At 42.7% G+C, this 22,156-nt stretch overlaps 1 protein-coding gene across 1 annotated transcript in view; it reads right to left on the minus strand.

The window, feature by feature from the left end:
* The window catches only part of nol10 (nucleolar protein 10), a 123,918-nt gene that overhangs the window by 39,429 nt on the left and 62,333 nt on the right, over positions 1 to 22,156 (minus strand). Inside the window, exons 10-12 of the mRNA XM_072251227.1 lie at positions 18,300 to 18,378; positions 10,004 to 10,153; positions 1,998 to 2,064 (exon numbers count right to left, since the gene is read on the minus strand). Coding sequence (XP_072107328.1) covers positions 1,998 to 2,064; positions 10,004 to 10,153; positions 18,300 to 18,378 — 296 coding nt within the window. The remainder of the gene's footprint in view (positions 1 to 1,997; positions 2,065 to 10,003; positions 10,154 to 18,299; positions 18,379 to 22,156) is intronic.

A 22,156-nucleotide genomic window follows, 5' to 3' on the forward strand; every position in this document is an offset into this window, starting at 1 on the left:
AAAGGAATATAAAAGCAGTAATTCCACAGCATATATTTTAATAATATTTCTGAAGCTAACTGAAAGTCAGAAGAAAAATTACACTTATAATTTGAACAATGCTGCCATGGCTTTATTTGGCAAAAAAAAAATTAGGTTTCCATTCTATGTAGAAAAAGATCAGATTAGTCATCTTTAGGAATGCTTCTAGTACTGATCCTCCTCATGAATATTCTTCTATGTTCTATCTTTGGTATCTCGTGGACAAGAATGGAATATTTTGCCCTCCAACTTGAAAAGAAATTAATGAGGAGATTCACCAGGATGTTGTCGGGATCAGAGGATTTTAAATAAGGGGAGAGTCCGGACAGACTACATGTATTTTACTATGAAGTGATGGAGGCTGAGAGGCAACCTCAAGAGGCACGCAAAATAAGAGGCATGGATAGGATAGAATCCTTTCACCATGGTAGGGACATCCAAGGGTATAAATTTAAGATGAGGGAAAATGCTTTAACAGGGAGTTGAGGGGAAAGGTTTTATTTTCTTCCATACAGAGTAATTATATTTAGAACTCAGATTTGGTGGAATGAGATAAAATTTTCATATTAGTACGACAAAGGAGATAGTGATGGACTTTAGGAAGACCAAGCCTGCATTGCTTCCTGTTACTATTGATGGTGAGGACGTGGATATGGTGAGAACCTACAAATATCTGGGGGTGATCTTGGATGACAGACTTGAGTACAGCATCAACACAGAGGCTGCGAACAAGAAGAGTCAGAGTTGTCCCTACTTCCTAAGGAGACCGAAGTACTTTGGAGTATGCAGGCCTCTCGTTCACACATTCTACCAGTCTGATGTCGCCGGTACAATTTTCTATGTGGTGGTGTGCCAGGGCAATGGCATCACCATGCGGCAGGCCAACAGGCTCAATAAATTGATTAGAAAGGCTGGCTCTGTTATAGGAATCAAATGGACATACTGGAGGCTGAGGGAGAACAAAGAACCCCACAGAAAATCCTAGCAATCTGGACGATCCTTGGCTGAACAGAGGTACACATTTAGTAATAGACTAAGATAACTGTGCTGCTCCAAAGAGTGCTAAATGAGGTCATTCTTACCCTCGGCCATTATGTTTTATAATGAATCAACATAAAGCCTGGGAGGGGTTGACCCCTCCTATTAGACTGTTTGTGGTCACTTAATTTTTATTCTTTCTACTTTTCTAATATTTATATCTGTGCACTTGTAATGCAACTGTAATTTCCTTTGGAATCAATAAAGTACCTATCTATATTCAAGAGCCATGTACTTAAACAGTCATAGTGCAGACAAAAGTGATTAGTGTAGATGGACAAAGGACAGGTTGGATATGGTGGGCTTAAGAATCAGATTCATAACAGGAATCTGGTGTCTTCCAGTTATAGAGTATGAAAACAGAATAGTTACTGAATCAATGCAAGACAATCTACACACAGAAATGGGAATTAATTGTATACAGCTTACAGACTTCAACAGTTTAGAGCAAGTTATTTTTAGGACTAACTATTCACATTTCATTTCTACTGGAATTGTACTCTATTCTACAAACTATAGAACTGGAGAATGTCTGTTTGAAAGAAAACAAACTGAAAAGTTGGCTTGGACATCAGTAGTAGATTACATATTTGAATGCCACGGAAAAGATTATAGAACCAAAATATTCTTCACCTCCCACAGGTCTTCCAAGATGAGTAAAAATGATAAACATTTAATAAATGAAGATAAGAACCGATAAATAATATTTCACAAAAAGATACATTTGCTTCTTGAAAGCATGAAATACAAAATGCTAAAGCTATAGTCAGTTTATATGACAATGTATTCCCAGTTAGATTCAATGAGTCTTAAGCTTCAGAGTCCATATCAAAACACATTGAATAATAAGTGCCTTTCTGGTTGACAGTGAATTTATAAACTAGATCCTGCAAGATTCACAGGTAGCAATCTTCCTACACAAATGAAATTGCACTTACCAGAGTTAGGATAAAGGCAAAGGTCATTGATTTCATGCTGCAATTCAATTGAAGTGAATATTTTTCCCTGAAAAAAAACATTAAAAATTTCTGGTCACTAAAACATCAATATATTTTGACATTTCTCGGGTCACCATGATCTTTCTATACTTCCTCTCTATACATCAACCTTCCGCCCCAAAAAATTTTATTGATCCCATTTTATCTTCACCTCATCTTTATGATGCTGCTTGAAATAAAGATGACTACATCGGTGACTTGACCCATCAGTTGTGCAACTGTTGGATACGAGCTTTTGTTTAGCCAGTTTTATCTAAATGGAGAGAAGGTTCAAACATCAGAGGGACTTCGGAGTCCTCGTGAAAGACTCCCATAAGGTTAATTTACAGGTTGAGTCTGTGGTAAAGGCGGCAAATGCAATGTTGGCATTTATTTCATGGGTAATGGAATATAAAAACCATGGAGATAATGCTGAGCCTTTATAAGGCACCAGTCAGGCCGCACTTGGTGTAATGATAGGTTTTCGGCCCCATATCTCAGAAAGGATGTATTGTCATTGGAAAAAAGTCCCGATAAGGTTCACAAGAATGAATCCAGGAACGAAGGGGTTAACATATCAGGAGTATTTGACAGCTTTGGGCATGTACTCACTGGAATATGAAGAATGCGTGGGGATTTCACTGAAACCTACCTAATGTTGAACAGACTAGACAAGATGGATGTGGTGAGACCTTTTAGAACCTTTTAGAGGAATTTTATTTTAGCCAAAGAATGGTGAATATGTGGAATGATCTGCCACAAACCAGTGGAGGCAAAGTCTGTGGGTAAATTCAAAGTGGAAGTTAATTGATTCCTTGTTGATCAGGAAGGACATCAAGGGATATGGTGAGAGGGCAGGTGTACGGGGTTGAATGGATCCGGGATCAGCCATGATGGAATGGCGTAGTGGATTCAACAGGATGAATGGCCTAATTCTGCTCGTGTCTTAAGGTAATGGATCGCTATAATTAACACTTTAATGACTGTTTTGAATACTGATTCTATTAGTGCTTACATTCTGAACAACGTGTCGAGCTCTAAGCAAGGTACCAGTGATGCACAAAATTGAAATTTCTAAACAGTACTAAAACTAGAGACGTGGTATCAGTCAGAATAAGAATAGGTAGGCTAGCAGAATGGGCAGATGATGCCTAACACAGTGACATGAAATTTCTGGTAGAAATAACTTGCAGAGATAATGGACATTAAATAAGCAACTTCATAGCTTATGCAGGAGCAGAAGGATCTGGGTGCACACATGTAAAGATCTTTCAAAGTGGAAAGAAGGGTTAGTAAAGCAGGAGATTCAGGCAAATCAGTTGAAAAAAAATCACAAGAGGTTATATAAATCTTTGAGACCTTGGCTAGCCCGCAACCAAACTACTGTTCTAATTCTGGTCAGCACACTTTGGGAAGGATACAATGATCCTAGAGAGTACAGATACAAAGACATCATTAAAACCAAACCAGAAAGGCAGTCACCTTTTTGTAGCAATGCAGCTAAGAAATTCAATGAGGTATACAGGATCAAGATGGGCTGAAGCAGAGTAACAGACAGTTTAAGGACCAGTGGTGAGAATTTTAAAGTTATGGGCTAAAGACACAGGTGGAATGCAAGGAAAGAAACTTAGACAGTGAAAGGTTATGACCTGCAGCACAGTGCTTGCAAGAGGATGTCAAATGTGATAACAGGTAGAGGCGAGGTAAGTACCTGTGAGGAATAGAAACAGGAAGTATGTGTGTGAGGCCGATGTTCTGTATTGGGTGTCAGATGTGGGAAGTCTGATCTGTGGGACATCAGTGGTGGGGAAGATGCTGAAGTCAATTATAAAAGATGAGATAGCAGCACATTTGGATAGCAGCAACAGGATCGGTTTGAGTCAGCATGGACTTACGAAGGGGAAATCATGCTTTACTAATCTTCTGGAATTTTTTTGAGGATGTAACTATGAAAATGGCAAGGGAGAGCCAGTGGATGTAGTTTACCTGGACTTTCAGAAAGCCTTTGGTAAGGTTGAACAAAGGAGATTAGTGGGCAAAATTAAGAGCACATGGTATTGGGATAGGGTACTGACATGGATAGAAAATTGGTTGGCAGATAGGAAACAAAGACTATGGATTAACAGGTCCTTTTCAGAATGGCAGGCAGTGACTAGTGCTCGGTGCTGGGACCGCAGCTATTTACAATATACATTAATGATTTAGATGAAAGGATTAAAAGTAACATCAGCAAATTTGCAGATGACACAAAGCTGGGTGGCAGTGTGAAATGTGAGGAGGATGTTATGAGAATGCAGGGTGACTTGGACAGGTTGGGTGAGTGGGCAGATGAAGTGTAACGTGGATAAATGTGAGGTTACCCACTTTGGTGGCAAGAACAGGAAGGCAGATTACTATCTGAATGGTGTCAAGTTAGGAAAAGGGGAAGTGCAACGAGATCTAGGTGCCCTTGTTCATCAGTCACTGAAAGTAAGCATGCAGGTACAGCAGGCAGTAAAGAAAGCTAATGGCATGTTGGCCTTCATAACAAGGAGTTGAGTATAGGAGCAAAGAGGTCCTTCTGCAGTTGTACAGAGCCCTGGTGAGACCACACCTGGAGTATTGTGTGCAGCTTTGGTCTCCAAATTTGAGGAAGGACATTCTTGCTATTGAGGGAGTGCAGCGTAGGTTCACCAGGTTAATTCCCAGGATGGCGGGGCTGTCATATGTTGAAAGATTGGAGCGACTGGGCTTGTATACACTGGAATTTAGAAGGATGAGAGGGGATCTGATTGAAACATCTAAGATTATTAAGGGATTGGACACACTAGAGGCAGGAAACCATAGAAACCACAGCACAGAAACAGGCCTTTTGGCCTTTCTTGGCTGTGCCGAACCATTTTCTGCCTAGTCCCACATAGAAACATGTTCCTGATGTTGGGGGAGTCCAGAACCAGAGGCCACAGTTTAAGAATAAGGGGTAGATCATTTAGAATGGAGTTGAGGAAAAACTTTTTCACACAGAGAGTTGTGGATCTGTGGAATGCTCTGCCCCAGAGGGCAGTGGAGGCCAATTCTCTGGATGTTTTCAAGAAAGAGTTAGATAAAGCTCTTAAAGATAGCGGAGTCAAGGGATATGGCGAGAAGGCAGGAACGGGGTACTGATTGTGGATGATCAGCCATGATCACAGTGAATGCCAGTGCTGGCTCAAAGGGCTGAATGCACCTATTGTCTTGAAGACTCAGCCTTCCGGACAGCCACATCTGCACCAGGTGCATTGAGCTGCAGCTCCTTAGGGACCGGGATAGGGAACTAGAGGTGCAGCTTGATGACCTTCGTCTGATCAGGGAAAGTGAGGAGGTGAGAGAGAGGAGCTATAGGCAAGTAGTCACACCGGGGCCTTGGGAGACAGATAAATGGATAGTAGTCAGAAGAGGGAATGGCAGGAGTCAGATACTAGAGAGTACTCCTGTGGCTGTCCCCCTTAACAATAAGTACTCTGTTTGAGTACTGTTGGGGGGGGGAGCAGTCAACGTGGGGGAAGCAACAGTAGCTGTGCTTTTGACACAGAGTCTGGCCCTGTGGCTCAGAAGGGCAAGGAATGGAAGAAAGCAACGGTATTAGGGGACTTTATAAGTTAGAGGGTCAGACAGGCGATTCTGTGGATGCAGGAAAGAAACATGGATGGTAGTTTGCCTCCTGGGTGCCAGGGTCCAGGATGTTTCTGATCACATCCACAATATCCTGAAGTGGGAAGGTGAACATCCATAGGTCGTGGTACATATTGGTACCAATGACATAGGTAGGAAAAGGGAGGAGGTTCTGAAAACAGATTACAGGGAGTTAGGAAGGAAGTTGAGAAGCAGGACCTTGAAGGTAATAATCTTGGGATTACTCCCTGTGCCACACAACAGTGAGTATAGGAATAGAGGGAGGTGGAGGATAAATGCGTGGCTGAGGGATTGGAGCAGGGGGCAGGGATTCAGATTTCTGAATTATTGGGACCTCTTTTGGGGCAGGTATGACCTGAAGAGATGGAAGAAGGGGTGGTTGGCTCACAAATAGAGAAAGCTTGGAGACACTGCGAGAGGAAGGATAGGTAGGTGATAGAGAAGGGATACACTCAGACTGATGGTTTGAGATGTGTCTATTTTAATGCGAGAAGCATCATGAACAAAGCAGATGAGCCGAGAGTGTGTATTAGTACTTGGAGCTATGATATTATGGCCATTACGGAGACTTGGATGGCTCAGGGGCAGGAATGGTTACTTAGAGTGCCAGGCCTTAGATATTTCAGAAAGGACGGGAGGGAGGCAAAAAAGGTGGGGGCATGGCATTGCTGATCAGAGATAGTGTCACGGCTGCAGAAAGGTGGACGCCATGGAGGAATTGTCTACTGAGTCTCTATGGGTGGGTTAGAAACAAGAAGGGGTCAATAACTCTACTGGGTGTTTTTATTATAGACCACCCAATAGTAACAGGGACATCAAGGAGCAGATAAGATGACAGATTCTGGAAAGGTGTAATAATAACAGGGTTGTCATGGTGGGAATGAGGGATTCTTAGATTCCTGTAAACAATGGGTTAAGTACTGACTATGTTTGTGACTGAAGTGTATTTGAATAATGTCTCACAGCTGCTTTCTTTGGAGCAAGGCAAGGGTTAAAGTTCACCCAGATCCACATAAGATGTCTTCTGGCTTTTCACAACCTTTTGATTTTGACAAAAGGCAGTACCTGATGGAAATTAGACAGGGCATTTCTTTCTTAACTAAAGCATAAATTTGACGGATGTTCTTATCTTTGTAATAAGTTGTTGTGGCTCCAACAAACCAGATAGGACATTCCTTTCTTTAATTAAGGTGGCTGGAATGTCTATCAAACTGATGGTTTTTTTGTATCAGTGGCCTTATAACTTCTAACAATTCTGACATCAGGCAGTGAACTTGTTGAACCGCCAGAGAGATGAGAACACTTCTCTCTCTGATGTCCGGTCCAAGTTCACTCACTGGCTGAGCATGAAGAAATAAACGGGTGAAAAGATAAGTAACGATCTTGTTGTGCTGTCGTTATTTGATCCAGCAAATTTACATTTACACTCCCTAGAGCAAGGGGTTTAGATGGGGTGGAGTTTATTAGGTGTGTTCAGGAAGGTTTCCTGACACAATATGTAGATAAGCCCAGAAGAGGAGAGGCTGTACTGATTTGGTATTGAGAAATGAATCTGGTCAGGCGTCAGGTTTCTCAGTGGGAGAGCATTTTGGAGATGAATTCTGATCACAATTCTATCTCCTTTAGAGGGATAGAAACAGACAGGTTAGGAAAGCGTTTAATTGGATTAAGGGGAAATATCAGGCTATCAGGCAGGAACTTGAAAGCATAAATTGGGAACAGGTGCTCTTCGGGAAATGTACAGCAGAAATGTGGCAAATGTTTAGGGGATATTTGCACGGCGTTCTGCACAGGTACGTTTCAATAAGACAGAGAAAGGATGGTAGGGTACAGGAACCGTAGTGTACGAAGGCTGTTGAAAATCTAGTCAAGAAGAAAACAAAAGCTTACGAAAGATTCAAAAACTAGGTAATGATAGAGATCTAGAGGATTATAAGGCTAGCAGGAAGGAGCTTAAGAATGAAATTAGGAGAGCCAGAAGGGGCCATGAGAAGGCCTTGGCAAGCAGGATTAAGGAAAACCCCAAAGGCATTCTACAAGTATGTGAAGAGCAAGAGGATAAGGTGTGAGAGAATAGGACCAATCAAGTGTGACAGTGTTAAAATGTGTATGGAACCAGAGGTATTTAATGAATAATTTGCTTCAGTATTCACTACAGAAAAGGATCTTGGCGATTGTAGGGATGATTTACAGTGGATTGAAAAGCTTGAGCATATAGACATTAAGAAAGAGGATGTGCTGGAGCTTTTGGAAAGCATTAAATTGGATAAGACTCCGGGACCAGACAGTATGTACTGCAGGAGGTGAGAGGTTCCTGAGGATTGGAGGGTTGCAGATATTGTTCCTTTATTCAAGAAGGGAATAGAGATAGCCCAGAAAATTATAGACCAGTAAGTCTTACTTCAGTGGTTGATAAGTTGATGGAAAAGATCCTGAGAGGCAGAATTTATGAACATTTGGAGAGGCATAATATGATTAGGAATAGTCAGCAAGGCTTTGTCAAAGGCAGGTTTGTGCCTTATGAGCCTGATTGAATTTTTTGAGGATGTGACTGAATACATTGATGAAGGAAGAGTAGTAGATGTAGTGTATATGGATTTCAGCGAGGCATTTGATAAGGTACCCCATGCAAGGCTTATTGAGAAAGTAAGGAAGCATGGGATCCAAAGGGTTCTTGCTTCGTGGATCCAGAATTGGCTTGCCCACAGAAGGCAAACAGTGGTTGTAGACAGGTCATATTCTGCATGGATGTCAGTGACCGGTGGTGTGCCTCAGGAATCTGTTCTGGGACCACTTCTCTTCTTGATTTTTATGAATGATCTGGATGATGAAGTGGAGGGATGGGTTAGTAAATTTGCTGATGACACAAAGGTTGGGGATGTTGTGGATAGTGTGGAGGGCTGTCAGAGGTTGCAGCAGGACATTGACAGGATGCAAAACTGGGCTAAGAAGTGGCAGATGGAGTTCAACCCAGTGTGAGGTGGTTCATTTTGGTAGGTCAAATATGATGGTAGAATATAGTACTAATGGTAAGACTCTTGGCAATGTGGAGGATCAAAGGGATCTTGGGGTCCGAATCCACAGGACACTCAAAGCTGCTGCACAGGTTGACTCTGTGGTTCAGAAGGCATACGGTACATTAGACTTCATCAACCATGGGATTGAATTTAAGAGCTGAGAGGTAATGTTACAGTTATATTAGACCCTGGTCAGAACCCACTGTGCTCAGTTCTGGTCACCTCACTGCAGGAAGGATGTGGAAACTATAGAAAGGGTGCAGAGGAGATTTACAAGGATGTTGCCTGGATTGGGGAGCATGGCTTATGAGAACAGGTTGAGTGAACTTGGTCTTTTCTCCTTGGAGCGACGGAAGATGAGAGGTGACCTGATAGAGGTGTATAAAATGATGCGAGGCATTGATCGTGTGGATAGTCAGAGGCTTTTTCCCAGGGCTGAAATGGCTATCATGAGAGGTCACAGTTTTAAAGTGCTTGGAAGTAGGTACAGAGGATGTCAGGGCTGAGTTGTTTTTTTTAAAAAAAAACGCAGAGAGTGGTGAGTACGTGGAATGGGCTGCCGGCGATGGTGGTAGAGGTAGATACGATAGGGTCTTTTAAGAGACTCCTGGATAGGTACATGGAGCTTAGAAAAATAGAGGGCTATGGGTAACCCTCGGTAATTTCTGAAGTATGTACATGTTCGGCACAGCATTGTGGGCTGAAGGGCCTGTATTATGCTGTAATTTCTATGTTTCTAGGGCTTTCAATAAGGGAACTGGATAGGTACTCGAAAAATTATCTGCAACTCTTAGAATAGGATTAACAGGAGACAGAACAAGTTAGATGAGCTGAATATTGTCTTCCAGTAATTTGAACATCTGCAGATGAAAACTCACAATATGAACACTACGGCTCAAAACTTTGACAATATCCAAAGTTTCCCAAAAGCCTAGTTTGAATATTCAATTCAGCCATGGCATTTTTAAAAGGTAATGGGTTGAGCAGAATAGGCTTAAGTTTCAAAAGCACAATTAGAAACATTTCTATGTACTATAAACCAAAACCTACATCAATTTGAAGACATTCATGTTTTACAACTGAATTTAAGATCATGTAGATATTTGTCAAAGCACCGATAACAACACAAATTTCATTAACTATTAATTTACAACTGCCACTCCACTTAAACTTGGACTTAGATACTGAGCAAATCATATAGATGGAACATAAAAAACTGCAACCAAGGTATTTCTGGCCACATGATATGCATAAAATGAATTTCCGTATTAGTGTATCACTATGTCATTCAATACCTACTGTATTATGATTCCACATTTTTACAATCCTCGAATCTGCTGAAATGACCAAATCCAGCTGATCCTGGAATTCAACTGACTTAATTGGCAGCCCATAGCGATGGTCCTTGATGATCAGTGGACGATTTGAGCGAAGATCATACAACAAAACCTTTTGTTGAAATATTAATAAAGTGGATTTTGATTAATGTCATGAAAATCAAATGCATATCATTCTCTAAAATGCAAATGAAGATCATATTTATGAAACACATTCGACTATAGGCAAAGAGTGGAAATAAAAGGAGCCTTTTCTGGTTAGCTGCCAGTGACTAGTGGAGTTCCACAGGGGTCTATGCTGAGAACAATACTTTAAAGTTATATGTCAATGACTTGGATGACAGAATTGATGGCTTTGTGGTCAATTTCGAGAATGATACAAAGATAGGCGGAGAGGCAGGTAGTTTTAAGGAAGTAGAGAGGCTACAGAAGGACTAAAATTAAGAAAATTAACAAAGTAGCAGATGGAATACAGTGTTGGGAAGTTTATGGTCATGCACTTTGGTAGAAGAAATAAAAGGGTAGATTATTTTCTAAATGGCAGAAAACCTAAGGTGAAAGGAGTCCTTGTGCAGGATCCTTTAAAGGTTAATTTGCAGGTTGAGCTGATGGTGAGGAAGGAAACTGAGGTTAGCATTCATTTCAAGAGGACTAGAATATAAAAGCAAGGATATAATGTCGAGGGTCTATAAAGCACCAGTGAAGCCTCACTTGGAGTACTACGAGCAGTTTTGGGCTCCTTATTTAAGAAAGGATGTGCTGACATTGGAGAGGGTTCAAAGGAAGTTCACAAAAACCATTCTCGGATTGAAAGGCTTATCATATGAAGAGTGTTTGATTGCTTTAGGCCTCTACTCACTGGAATTCAGGAGAACAAAGGGTGACCTAATTGAGAGTTGAAAGGCCTCGATAGAGTAACATGGACAGCCCACTTCCTATGGATGGGGAGTCTAAGACCAGAGGACAGCCTCAGAAGAGAGGAGTGTCCTTATAGAACAGAGATGGGTAATTTCTTTACTCAGAGGGTGGTGAATCTGGAATTTGCTGCTACAGGTGGCTGTGGAGGTCAAGTCATTGGGTATGTTTAGATTCTTGGTTTGTCAGGGCATGAGGGATATGGAAAGAAGGCAAGAGATTGGGGCTAAGAGGGAAAATGGATCAGCCATGATGAAATGGCATAGTAGACAAAGGTGATGAACTGAGAGCTTGGATACATACATGGAATTATGATGTAGTGGCCATTACAGAGACTTGGCTGGCACCAGGGCAGGAATGGATTCTCAATATTCCTGGATTTCAGTGCTTTAAAAGGGATAGAGAGGACGGAAAAAGGGGAGGAGGGGTGGCATTACTGGTCAGAGATACTATTACAGCTACAGAAAGGGTGGGTAATGTAGCAGGATCCTCTTTTGAGTCAGTATGGGTGGAAGTCAGGAACAGGAAGGGAGCAGTTACTCTATTGGGGGTATTCTATAGGCCCCCTGGTAGCAGCAGAGATACCGAGGAGCAGATTGGGAGGCAGATTTTGGAAAGGTGCAAAAATAACAGGGTTGTTATCATGGGTGACTTTAACTTCCCTAATATTGATTGGCACCTGATTAGTTCCAAAGGTTTAGATGGGGCAGAGTTTGTTAAGTGTGTCCAGTATGGATTCCTGTCACAGTACGTGGACAGGCCGACTAGGGGGAATGCCATACTAGATCTAGTACTAGTTAATAAACCGGGTCAGGTCACAGATTTCTCTGTGGGTGTGCATCTGGGGGACAGTGACCACCGCTCCCTGGCCATTAGCATTATCATGGAAAAGGACAGAATCAGAGAGGACAGGAAAATTTTTAATTGGGGAAGGGCAAATTATGAGGCTATAAGGCTAGAACTTGCGGGTGTGAATTGGGATGATGTTTTTGCAGGGAAATGTACTATGGACATGTGGTCGACGTTTAGAGATCTCTTGCGGGATGTTAGGGATAAATTTGTCCCAGTGAGGAAGATAAAGAATGGTAAGGTGAAGGAACCATGGGTGACAAGTGAGGTGGAAAATCTAGTCAGGTGGAAGAAGGCAGCATACATGAGGTTTAGGAAACAGGGATCAGATGGGTCTATTGAGGAATATAGGGAAGCAAGAAAGGAGCTTAAGAAGGGGCTGAGAAGAGCAAAAAGGGGGCATGAAAGGGCCTTGGCGAGTAGAATAAAGGAAAACCCCAAGGCATTCTTCAATCATGTGAAGAAAAAAAGGATGACAGGAGTGAAGGTAGGACCCATTAGAGATAAAGGTAGGAAGATGTGCCTGGAGGCTATGGAAGTGAGCGAGGTCCTCAATGAATACTTCTCTTCAGTATTCACCAATGAGAGGGAACTTGATGATGGTGGGGACAATATGAGTGAGGTTCATATTCTGGAGCATGTTGATATTAAGGGACAGGAAGTGTTGGAGTTGTTAAAATACATTAGGACGGATAGGTCCCCGCGGCCTGACGGAATATTCCCCAGGCTGCTCCACGAGGCGAGGGAAGAGATTGCTGAGCCTCTGGCTAGGATCTTTATATCCTCGTTGTCCACGGGAATGGTACCGGAGGATTGGAGGGAGGCGAATGTTGTCCCCTTGTTCAAAAAAGGTAGTAGGGATAGTCCGAGTAATTATAGACCAGTGAGCCTTACGTCTGTGGTGGGAAAGCTGTTGGAAAAGATTCTTAGAGACAGGATCTCTCAGCATTTAGAGAATCATGGTCTGATCAGGGACAGTCAGCATGGCTTTGTGAAGGGCAGATCGTGTCTAACAAGCCTGATAGAGTTCTTTGAGGAGGTGACCAGGCATATAGATGAGGGTAGTGTAGTGGATGTGATCTATATGGATTTTAGTAAGGCATTTGACAAGGTTCCACACGGTAGGCTTATTCAGAAAGTCAGAAGGCATGAGATCCAGGAAAGTTTGGCCAGGTGGGTTCAGAATTGGCCTGCTTGCAGAAGGCAGAGGTTCATGGTGGAGAGAGTACATTCAGATTGGAGGATTGTGACTAGTGGTGTCCCACAAGGATCTGTTCTAGGACTTCTACTTTTCGTGATTTTCATTAACGAACTGGATATGGGTGTAGAAGGGTGGGTTGGCAAGTTTGCAGACAACACAAAGGTTGGTGGTGTTGTAGATAGTGTAGAGGATTGTCAAAGATTGCAGAGAGACATTGATAGGATGCAGAAGTGGGCTGAGAAGTGGCAGATGGAGTTCAACCCGGAGAAGTGTGAGGTGGTACACTTTGGAAGGACAAACTCCAAGGCAGAGTACAAAGTAAATGGCAGGATACTTGGTAGTGTGGAGGAGCAGAGGGATCTGGGGGTACATGTCCACAGATCCCTGAAAGTTGCCTCACAGGTGGATAGGGTAGTTAAGAAAGCTTATGGGGTGTTAGCTTTCATACGTCAAGGGATAGAGTTTAAGAGTCGCGATGTAATGATGCAGCTCTATAAAACTCTGGTTAGGCCACACTTGGAGTACTGTGTCCAGTTCTGGTCGCCTCACTATAGGAAGGATGTGGAAGCATTGGAAAGGGTACAGATTTACCAGGATGCTGCCTGGTTTAGAGAGTATGCATTACGATCAGAGATTAAGGGAGCTTGGGCTTTACTCTTTGGAGAGAAGGAGGATGAGAGGAGACATGATAGAGGTGTACAAGATAATAAGAGGAATAGATAGAGTGGATAGCCAGTGCCTCTTCCCCAGGGCACCACTGCTCAATACAAGAGGACATGACTTTAAGGTAAGGGGTGGGAAGTTCAACGGGGATATTAGAGGAAGGTTTTTTACTCAGAGAGTGGTTGGTGCGTGGAATGCACTGCCTGAGTCAGTGGTGGAGGCAGATACACTAGTGAAGTTTAAGAGACTATTAGACAGGTATATGGAGGAATTTAAGGTGGGGGCTTATACGGGAGGCAGGGTTTGAGGATCGGCACAAGATTGCGGGCCGAAGGGCCTGTACTGTGCTGTACTATTCTATGTTCTATGTTCCAGACATGATGGGCCAAATGTACTAATTTTGTTCCTATATCTTATGGTTTTATGGTAAATGGTTAGCAGCCACAAGCTACTCAGAATGGAATATCATGATAATGTTACCAGAAGTTAAGAAACTGACTCATTCTTTTAATTGATATATATACAAAATATATAGGATATATCACACAGGAACAAGCCGTTCAGTTTAACCAATTAGACAAGGCTCGAGAGTTATAAGCTAGCTGCGAAGAAGTTTAAGAGACTTAGGAGAGATAGACGGTGACATGTGAAGGCCTTGACAGTAGGACTAAGGAAAACCCCTTGGCGTTCTAAGTGTACATGAAGAACAGGAGGATGACTAGACTGAGGGTAGGTTCTTTATGAATACTTTGCTTTGGTGCTCACCAGGGGAAGGAACTTCAACAAATATGAAAGCAGTGTAGAACAAAAAAAATTGTAGGAGCACACCGAGCTTAAGAAAGGGGCACTGTTCTGAAAAACATTAGGATAGATAAGTTCCTGGGGACGAAATGGATACAACATGTTACTATGGAAGCAAGGGAAGAGAGCGCTGAGGTGTTGACAATGATCTTCCTGGTCACAGCAGAAGTACCAGAGGATTGGATAATGGCAAATGTTGTTCCTTTAAGAAGGGTAATGGAGATAATCCTGGAAATTACAGACCATTGAGCCTTACAGTGGTGGGCAAACTAATGAAGATGATTCTTAGAAAAAGGACTTATGAGAATTTATAGAAGTGTAGTTTTATTAGGGATAGACAGTATGACTTTGTGAGGGGTAGGTCATGCCTCATAAGCCTGATTGAGCTTTTGGTGACAAAAAATTGATGGAGTTGAATCCGGAAAAGTGTTAAGTGATACACTTTGGAAGATCAAATTTGAACGCAAAGTACAAGATTAACATCAGGATTCTTAGTATTATGGAGGAACAGAGGGCTCACAGGCACAACCCCACAGATTCCTAAATTGCTATGCAAGCTGATAAGGTGGTAAAGAAAGCATACGTTGTGCTGTCCTTCCTTATGCATGGGATTGAGTTCAGGAGCTGCAAGCTAATGTTACAGCTCTATTAGGATGCAGAAACTTTAGGGAAAGTGCAAAGATTTACCAGGATGTTGCCTGGATTACAGAACATGTCTTATGAGGAAAGGCTGAACGAGCTACGACTTTTACTTTGAAACGAAGGAGGATGAGATTGATAACAATGTATAAGATTATGAGGGGCACAGACAGAGTGGACAGTAAATGCCTTTTTCCAGGGTGGCTTAAGCCAATACCAGAGGACATCCGTTTATGGTGAGTGGAGAAAAGTTTAGGGGAAATATAAGAGGTAGATTTTTGTTTTAATTACATAGTGTGGTAATTGCCTTGAATGCAATGTCAGGGGTGCTTGTAGAGGCTGATACAATCGGGACATTTAAGAGTCTTTGACAGGCACATGATGTAAGAAAATGATGGGTTATAGGTTGTGTAGAAGGAAGGATGAGATCGATTGTGGAGTTTGCTAATATAGTTTAGCACAACATCATACGCTAAAGGGGCCATACTGTAGAATTCATGACAGCATTTATGTTCCACTTGAGGCTCCCTCAAATCAACATTTCCATGCTTGATTGCCCAGTCCCCCTTTAATGCACTTGTACAATGCATCTCTCTGGGATGCATGGGCTGTCCACTGAGGGTAGCACCTCTGGAGAAGGGGCTTGTCGTGTCCATTCCAGGGCAGCTGACTCCCTTTTGGTCCCCGTTGGACACTCAGCTCTCACCTGCTGCGTTGAGAACGGCTATACCCTGGTGGGATAGGGACATGCCTGTCCCAGCATGCAAAGTCAGCTCCAGCGGACTGGGAAAATGTGATCAACACTGAGATCTAACGGCCAGGAAGGTGGTACTACAACACTCCATGGAGAGCAAAAGGCATGACAAGTCATGGTCATCCACTGCAAAAAGGAACACCCCAGTTTGTGATGCTTGTTGATACACTGGACCCAGAATTCTGAGGTTGAGAGGGTGAAACTGCCTCAATGCAACCGCTCTTCCAGTTTAAAAACTCTCCTGCACAGGTTTCCTGTCATCGTTGGACACAATGGACATCCACCACAATGCATCTCAATCAATCTAGGCAACAGAGTTCCACATCACTACACTTTGATTAGAATTTATTTTTCATGATTTCCCTTGGTAACCATCTCATATTACTGGCTGCAAACATTGTCTGTATCCACTCCAGCAAAATCTTTAATTAATTTAAAGATATCTTTTGGGAAAGCTTCATTGTTATTGATTTCTCTGACTAGCCAATTCTCAATAGATTTTTCAAGATATTGACATCCTCGGAAAGGCTTTTGTCAATATGTTCTCCAGGAGATGACAGTGATTTACCATCTTAAGCCACAATAAGTTTCACTGTCTGGTAAAACTACTCCCAAATGCTGTTGGGTAGTGAAGTTGATGACTTAGATCGAGCAAAGGAAGTGACAATTTTATGGTCAGAAAGTGTGTAACCTGGAGGGAAACTTGCAATGGTTGTGCTGCCATCGTCCTTTTTTTGTGGTAGACGTCACAGATTTGGCAGATGCCACTGGAGCAACCTAAAGTAAGTAACTACTGTGCATTATGGAGCTGATGCATACTGCAATAGTGCATCAGTGATGGAAAGTGTGTAGTTCAGTTGCCGGATGCTTTGCTTTGTCCTAGTGGGCACTGCATTTCTTAAATCTTGCTGCAACTGCACTCATCAAAGCAAGTGGAGAGTACGCAATCTCGCTTCAGTTAGTGACGTCAGAAAATGCCAACTGTCTGCAAAATTCCGAGTCCTTGAACTGGTCTTGTAGCGCCAATAAATATGTCCAGAGTGATACTGGTTAATTGCAATTGTAAATTCTCATGGTCAGATTCATAGAGGCATCATCATCATTATCTACCATGCCACACCTGGGTGATCATGGTCTCCATGAACATGATTGGTCTTGGCAAATTTTTCTACAGAACTTGTTTGCAATTACCTTCTGGGCAGTGTCTTTACAAGACAGGTGACCCCAGCTATTACAAATACTCTTCAGAGATTGTCTACCTGGTGTCATAGAGACAATATAGTATGAAAACAATCTCTTTGGACCACAGAGCTCCATGGCAACCATCAAGCACCCAAATACACTAACTTATTTTACTCTCTTCATTTATCCTCTTCTAGCTCAGTTTTCACCATCAAAACTGTACTGGCCGGCGTTTACATCATCAGCAAGCTTTCTAATGGCTCTTAGACTTCAATAAAAAGGGCACAACAATATCCACATGAATCTGCTTTCTGCTATTTGAATCCAACTTCCCACTACTTTTTGAAACCCAAAGTCTTTTAATTTTAATTTGATTTCTTTTCCAAATGTCTTCTGAAAATCCATTTAGAAAAATTTAAATGCACTGCATTTAACTATTATATGAAGGTTGAGCAAGGATAATCTCTCAGTTTTTATAACATAAATCAATGGCAAGCATCTAAGAAATTAGCTTAACCAATGGCAAGTGTCTCACATGATCTGATCATATTGGGTTGGGGCGGTCTTTCCACTGACAGCTGAAAGGGTCTGAGTTAAGCTAAACCATTGGACCAGAACAAGTAGATTTCTAAATAATCAATGGTCCATCTTAGTATGTACATTTCAATGGAGCATATGCTTTCCCCACTGAAACTTCATACCAAAATAAAGTCAGATAATAATGAAATTTTTATCATAAATTTCATTCAAGAGAAATAAATTGACAACAAGTTCAATAAAAATGATCGGAGGTGACGTATAGCAGTTAGTACTGCTGTCATCACAGAGCAACAGAGATCTGGATATGATCCTGACTTTACGTGCCATCTGTGCAGAGATTTTATATGACTGTGTGGGTTTCCTCCAGTTTCCTTCTATGGTCCAAAGCGGTGGTGGCTATCATAAAGTGCTTCTTAGTGGCAAAAAAAAAATGATAGGGATGTTTATAGGTCTGAGAGAAAGAATAGTTTGTAGAGCATCAGGAGAAGGGAATGGGACTAAAAGTGTTAATTTGCTGCACTGGCGTGGGACCAAATCAGGTGAATGTCCTCTTTCTGTGGTATAAGTAAACAATTTCCAAAAAAAAAAATCAATCCTCCTGAATGAAATTGCACATTCTGCATCATGACAAGTCTACTTATATATTTTTTTAATTTAGAAAGATCTAATGAGTAAACTCAGTTGAAAGCACTTATTTTGAACACTAATACACACCTGACCCGTGGTAGTGCCAACAACCATGTGTAATGCTCCTTTGAACTTCAACGCAGAAATAGCAGGTAAGCCATCAATCCTATAATTAAAAGTACAAGAAATAGTATGTACTTCAAGAATAGTACATGCATTAATTGGATAAAACCTTAGTTTTATTTGCCAAATTTCTCCAATGTGAAAAGGTGATCTACATTTGCTGCATTAAATACTCAAATAATATTCAACCATTTGTAAGATGATAAATCAAACCATGATAAAATAGGCGATTTGTGCTTCAGTCTCAATTCCTTCTGTTATTTTCATTAACAACTAGACTTAGTAGGTTAGTTCCAAGTTTGGAGCATTCTAATAGACATAGAATAGTACAGGACAGTACAGGCCCTTCGGCCCACAATGTTGTGCCGACCCTCAAACCCTGCCTCCCATATAAGCCCCCACCTTAGATTCCTCCATATACCTGTCTAGTAGTCTCTTAAACTTCACTAGTGTATCTGCCTCCACCACTAACTCAGGCAGTGCATTCCATGCACCAACCACTCTGAGTAAAAAACCTTCCTCTAATATCCCCCTTGAACTTCCCACCCCTTACCTGAAAGCCATGTCCTCTTGTATTGCGCAGTGGTGCCCTGGGGAAGAGGCGCTGGCTATCCACTCTACCTATTCCTCTTATTATCTTGTACACCTCTATCATGTCTCCTCTCATCCTCCTTCTCTCCAAAGAGTAAAGCCCTAGCTCCCTTAATCTCTGATCATAATGCATACTTTCTAAACCAGGCAGCATCCTGGTAAATCTCCTCTGTACCCTTTCCAATGCTTCCACATCCTTCCTATAGTGAGGTGACCAGAACTGGACACAGTACTCCAAGCGTGGCCTAACCAGAGTTTTATAGAGCTGCATCATTACATCGCAAATCTTAACTACTCTAGAACTACTCTTACGTGTCATTTACATCCTATGGTGAAGGAGGAGGACAAGCAGCACATAATATCATAAAGTACACAAAGAACATAAGCCTTAATACAGAAATACAAGAGCAAGCTGATGCAAGAAGTTGGATCAACGATCTGCTGGAGAAATTCAGCAAGTTGAACAGCATCTGTTGGGAGTGGTGGGAGAGAAATTGTTGAGTTTGACAGCTGAAACCTGAACTGACCAAAGTCAGTGTATTGTAAAAGGCTAATCGCTGTGTTGTCGAATTGTTGAATGTCTCCCCGTGAAACTGGTGGGACTTGTGAAGATTGGTGATAAGTGATGATTGGTTCTTGCTTGGTGGTTTGAGCTGGTACTAATGTATTGGTTCACTTACTGTAGCATTTCATATCACTGGAGAGGGTATAAAGGTAGAGTTTTTGGGGGGGTGGGTTTTGGGGGGGTGGGGCTTGGGGGTAGTTCTTTGAGGCCTCACCAATGGGCTGCTCGTGAACGGCACTGCAGGTTGGCAGAACGGTAGGTGTGCTGCAATGAGAGGGGCCCCGAGCATAGCTATACAAGTATTTTGTCCTAATAAACTAAATTTTATAGTCTTAAGTAAATAATTGGAGTTTGAATCTTTCTGCCTATCTGAGCCAGATAAGAGAACCTTTTGTGGCAATGAAACATTTTGGTGTAGTTGACTAAGGATCTGGCAGGTGCACCAATAACTCTGCAGGATTTGGCAACGTGGTGGACTATGGTGATTTGATGGATTGGAGAGACAAGCTGGATCCCCAAAAGGGAAAGATGGGACATCATCTTGTGTCTATACTAAAGGGGTTAGAAAGAGGGGGAGCCAGAAAGGAGCTTTTTCACCACTAGCAGCCATCATAAAACAATAGAAGACCATCTCTTGAAAAGATGAGGAAATGGAGAACCTTAAACACAAGGTGGAGATACTGAATCAGCACTGCAAGACCATGATGAAGGCCATCAGCCAGTGCAGACCTGGGCTAAAGCGATTGAGCAAGAGCGTCAACATCGTCAAAGTCCTGCAGCAGGAAATGGCGTGAAGGGCTAATTGGCAATAGAACCCAGAGTAGGTCTAGAGATATTTGGTTTGATGGTGAGGATCAGGAAGAGAGAATCGAATGTCACCATCCTTCCTAAGCACTCCCCTCCAAAGCCATTGAAAGCACAGCCAACTAGGATTACTACATCCAGAGAAACAGTCTGATCAATCTCCTTCTCCAAGTACCCTTCAGCTTGTGGAGACTCCTTGCACAATCCTGTACCCCGTGTCATCCAGCTAGAGGAAGAGCAGAGTGATGACCCAAAATGGTGATCACCTCGGCAGTGACTAAGGACTATTCCAAACAATTGGTGGAGCCAGGGTATCAGTACAGACTGAAAAGGGTGGGGGGGGGGGGTAGAACCACTAGCAGTGTGGTCGTTAAGGACATGGGGGGCAGGAGTGATCTTATCCAAACAAAATGGCTACCCTGAGAGGATCATCACCAAACAATGGGGTAAACAATGCCCAATAGGGGATGCTTGGAGAGGAACGGTCTTCGCAGTAAAGGTTAAGCAACACTCCCTGTTAGATTGGGATTTAAAATCTGGAGGAGTGCAGCACAGTGGAGGAGGGGACTAAGGCTCTTTGTCAGTGGGCCCCGAATACTGGGACTTATAAGGGTGAGGAAAGCCTGCCAGATGATCGAAAGTTCATCTCGACCATGGTAGGGTACCTGGGAAAAATGGCAGCCCCACATCTGAAGGGAATAATACTTCACATTTTAGGGCAGGTAGAAGGGCAATAGCTGTAGGATAGCCAATCGGGCTCTTGGAGAATTTGGAACATGTAGGTGGAACTTGCAGTTAGGTAAGGAAGAGAAGAAAGCAGAACGGGGGCGGGGGGGTGTCATCCTGCCTGACCTGTAAGATGTTCTTGGCCCTGCTCAAGGCAGACACCCCAAAGGAGCAGATGGACGATATATCCACCACCGCTGTCTTGTATGCTTTATGGAAAGACCACTGTCAAAATGAGATGGGAGACGAGTTGCGGGGCAGGGGGCGTGGGTTTGAGGAGACAAGGGGGCTGATTTCAAACCAATGGGGAGGATTGTTCCTTGTTTCCACCCTTAAGGTACTACAGAAAAGTCCTTAGAGACTTGTAGCAGCAGGACTCCAACAGTGGGTGGCACCTTCTCGCCCCACTTCTGTAGGGGTGTGGCCAGGGAGCCCAGTGTATATGCTCAGTAACCCTTTCCCAGCCAAAGGACCCAAGGCCATACGGTACATTGGGGTAAATGAAATGTACAATGTTGCATGGCACCAATCGATACACCATTATGCCAGGCAACCCCAACAGGTGGAGAGGTCCCCAGCTGATGACAGAAGGACTGGGAAGGCCACTCATTCTGGCCCATGCGGTTACAGTAAGACAGGTATTGGCTTGGAACAGCATTGTACCATCCCCCAAGTGCATTTTGGGTATAAATGTGCTGAAAGGTTGGTCCCTACAGACCAATAGAGGCTGTTAACTTTTAGGGTGGACTTGTGCAATGGTATCGGTGAGATGATCAAGTGGAAGCCCCTCGTAATCCTGCCTCCAACTAAGTTGGTGAACATCAAGCAGTACCACATCTCAGGTGGCACCAAAGAGATGGGGAAACAGTGATGAAGGAAGGGGTTATTCAGACAACAACATCCCCCTAAAACAGCCTAAGGTGGCCTGTAAGGAAGGGGGATGGATCATGGTGAATGATGACAGACTTTAGACAATTTACAAGCATTCCCCATCCCTCACTGTGGCTGTCCTGGTTGGCTTATTTGCCGCTTAAAAAGTCGCTTCCGTCGTGTCGGTCATTGATTGGTACTATGTTTAAAGGTTGCAGCCATTCTTTCCCATTGGTTGCCTTGCGCGCCATGACACTGGTGTCTG

The sequence above is a fragment of the Mobula birostris genome, chromosome 2, assembly GCF_030028105.1.
Source record: "Mobula birostris isolate sMobBir1 chromosome 2, sMobBir1.hap1, whole genome shotgun sequence".
NCBI lineage: Eukaryota > Metazoa > Chordata > Chondrichthyes > Myliobatiformes > Myliobatidae > Mobula > Mobula birostris.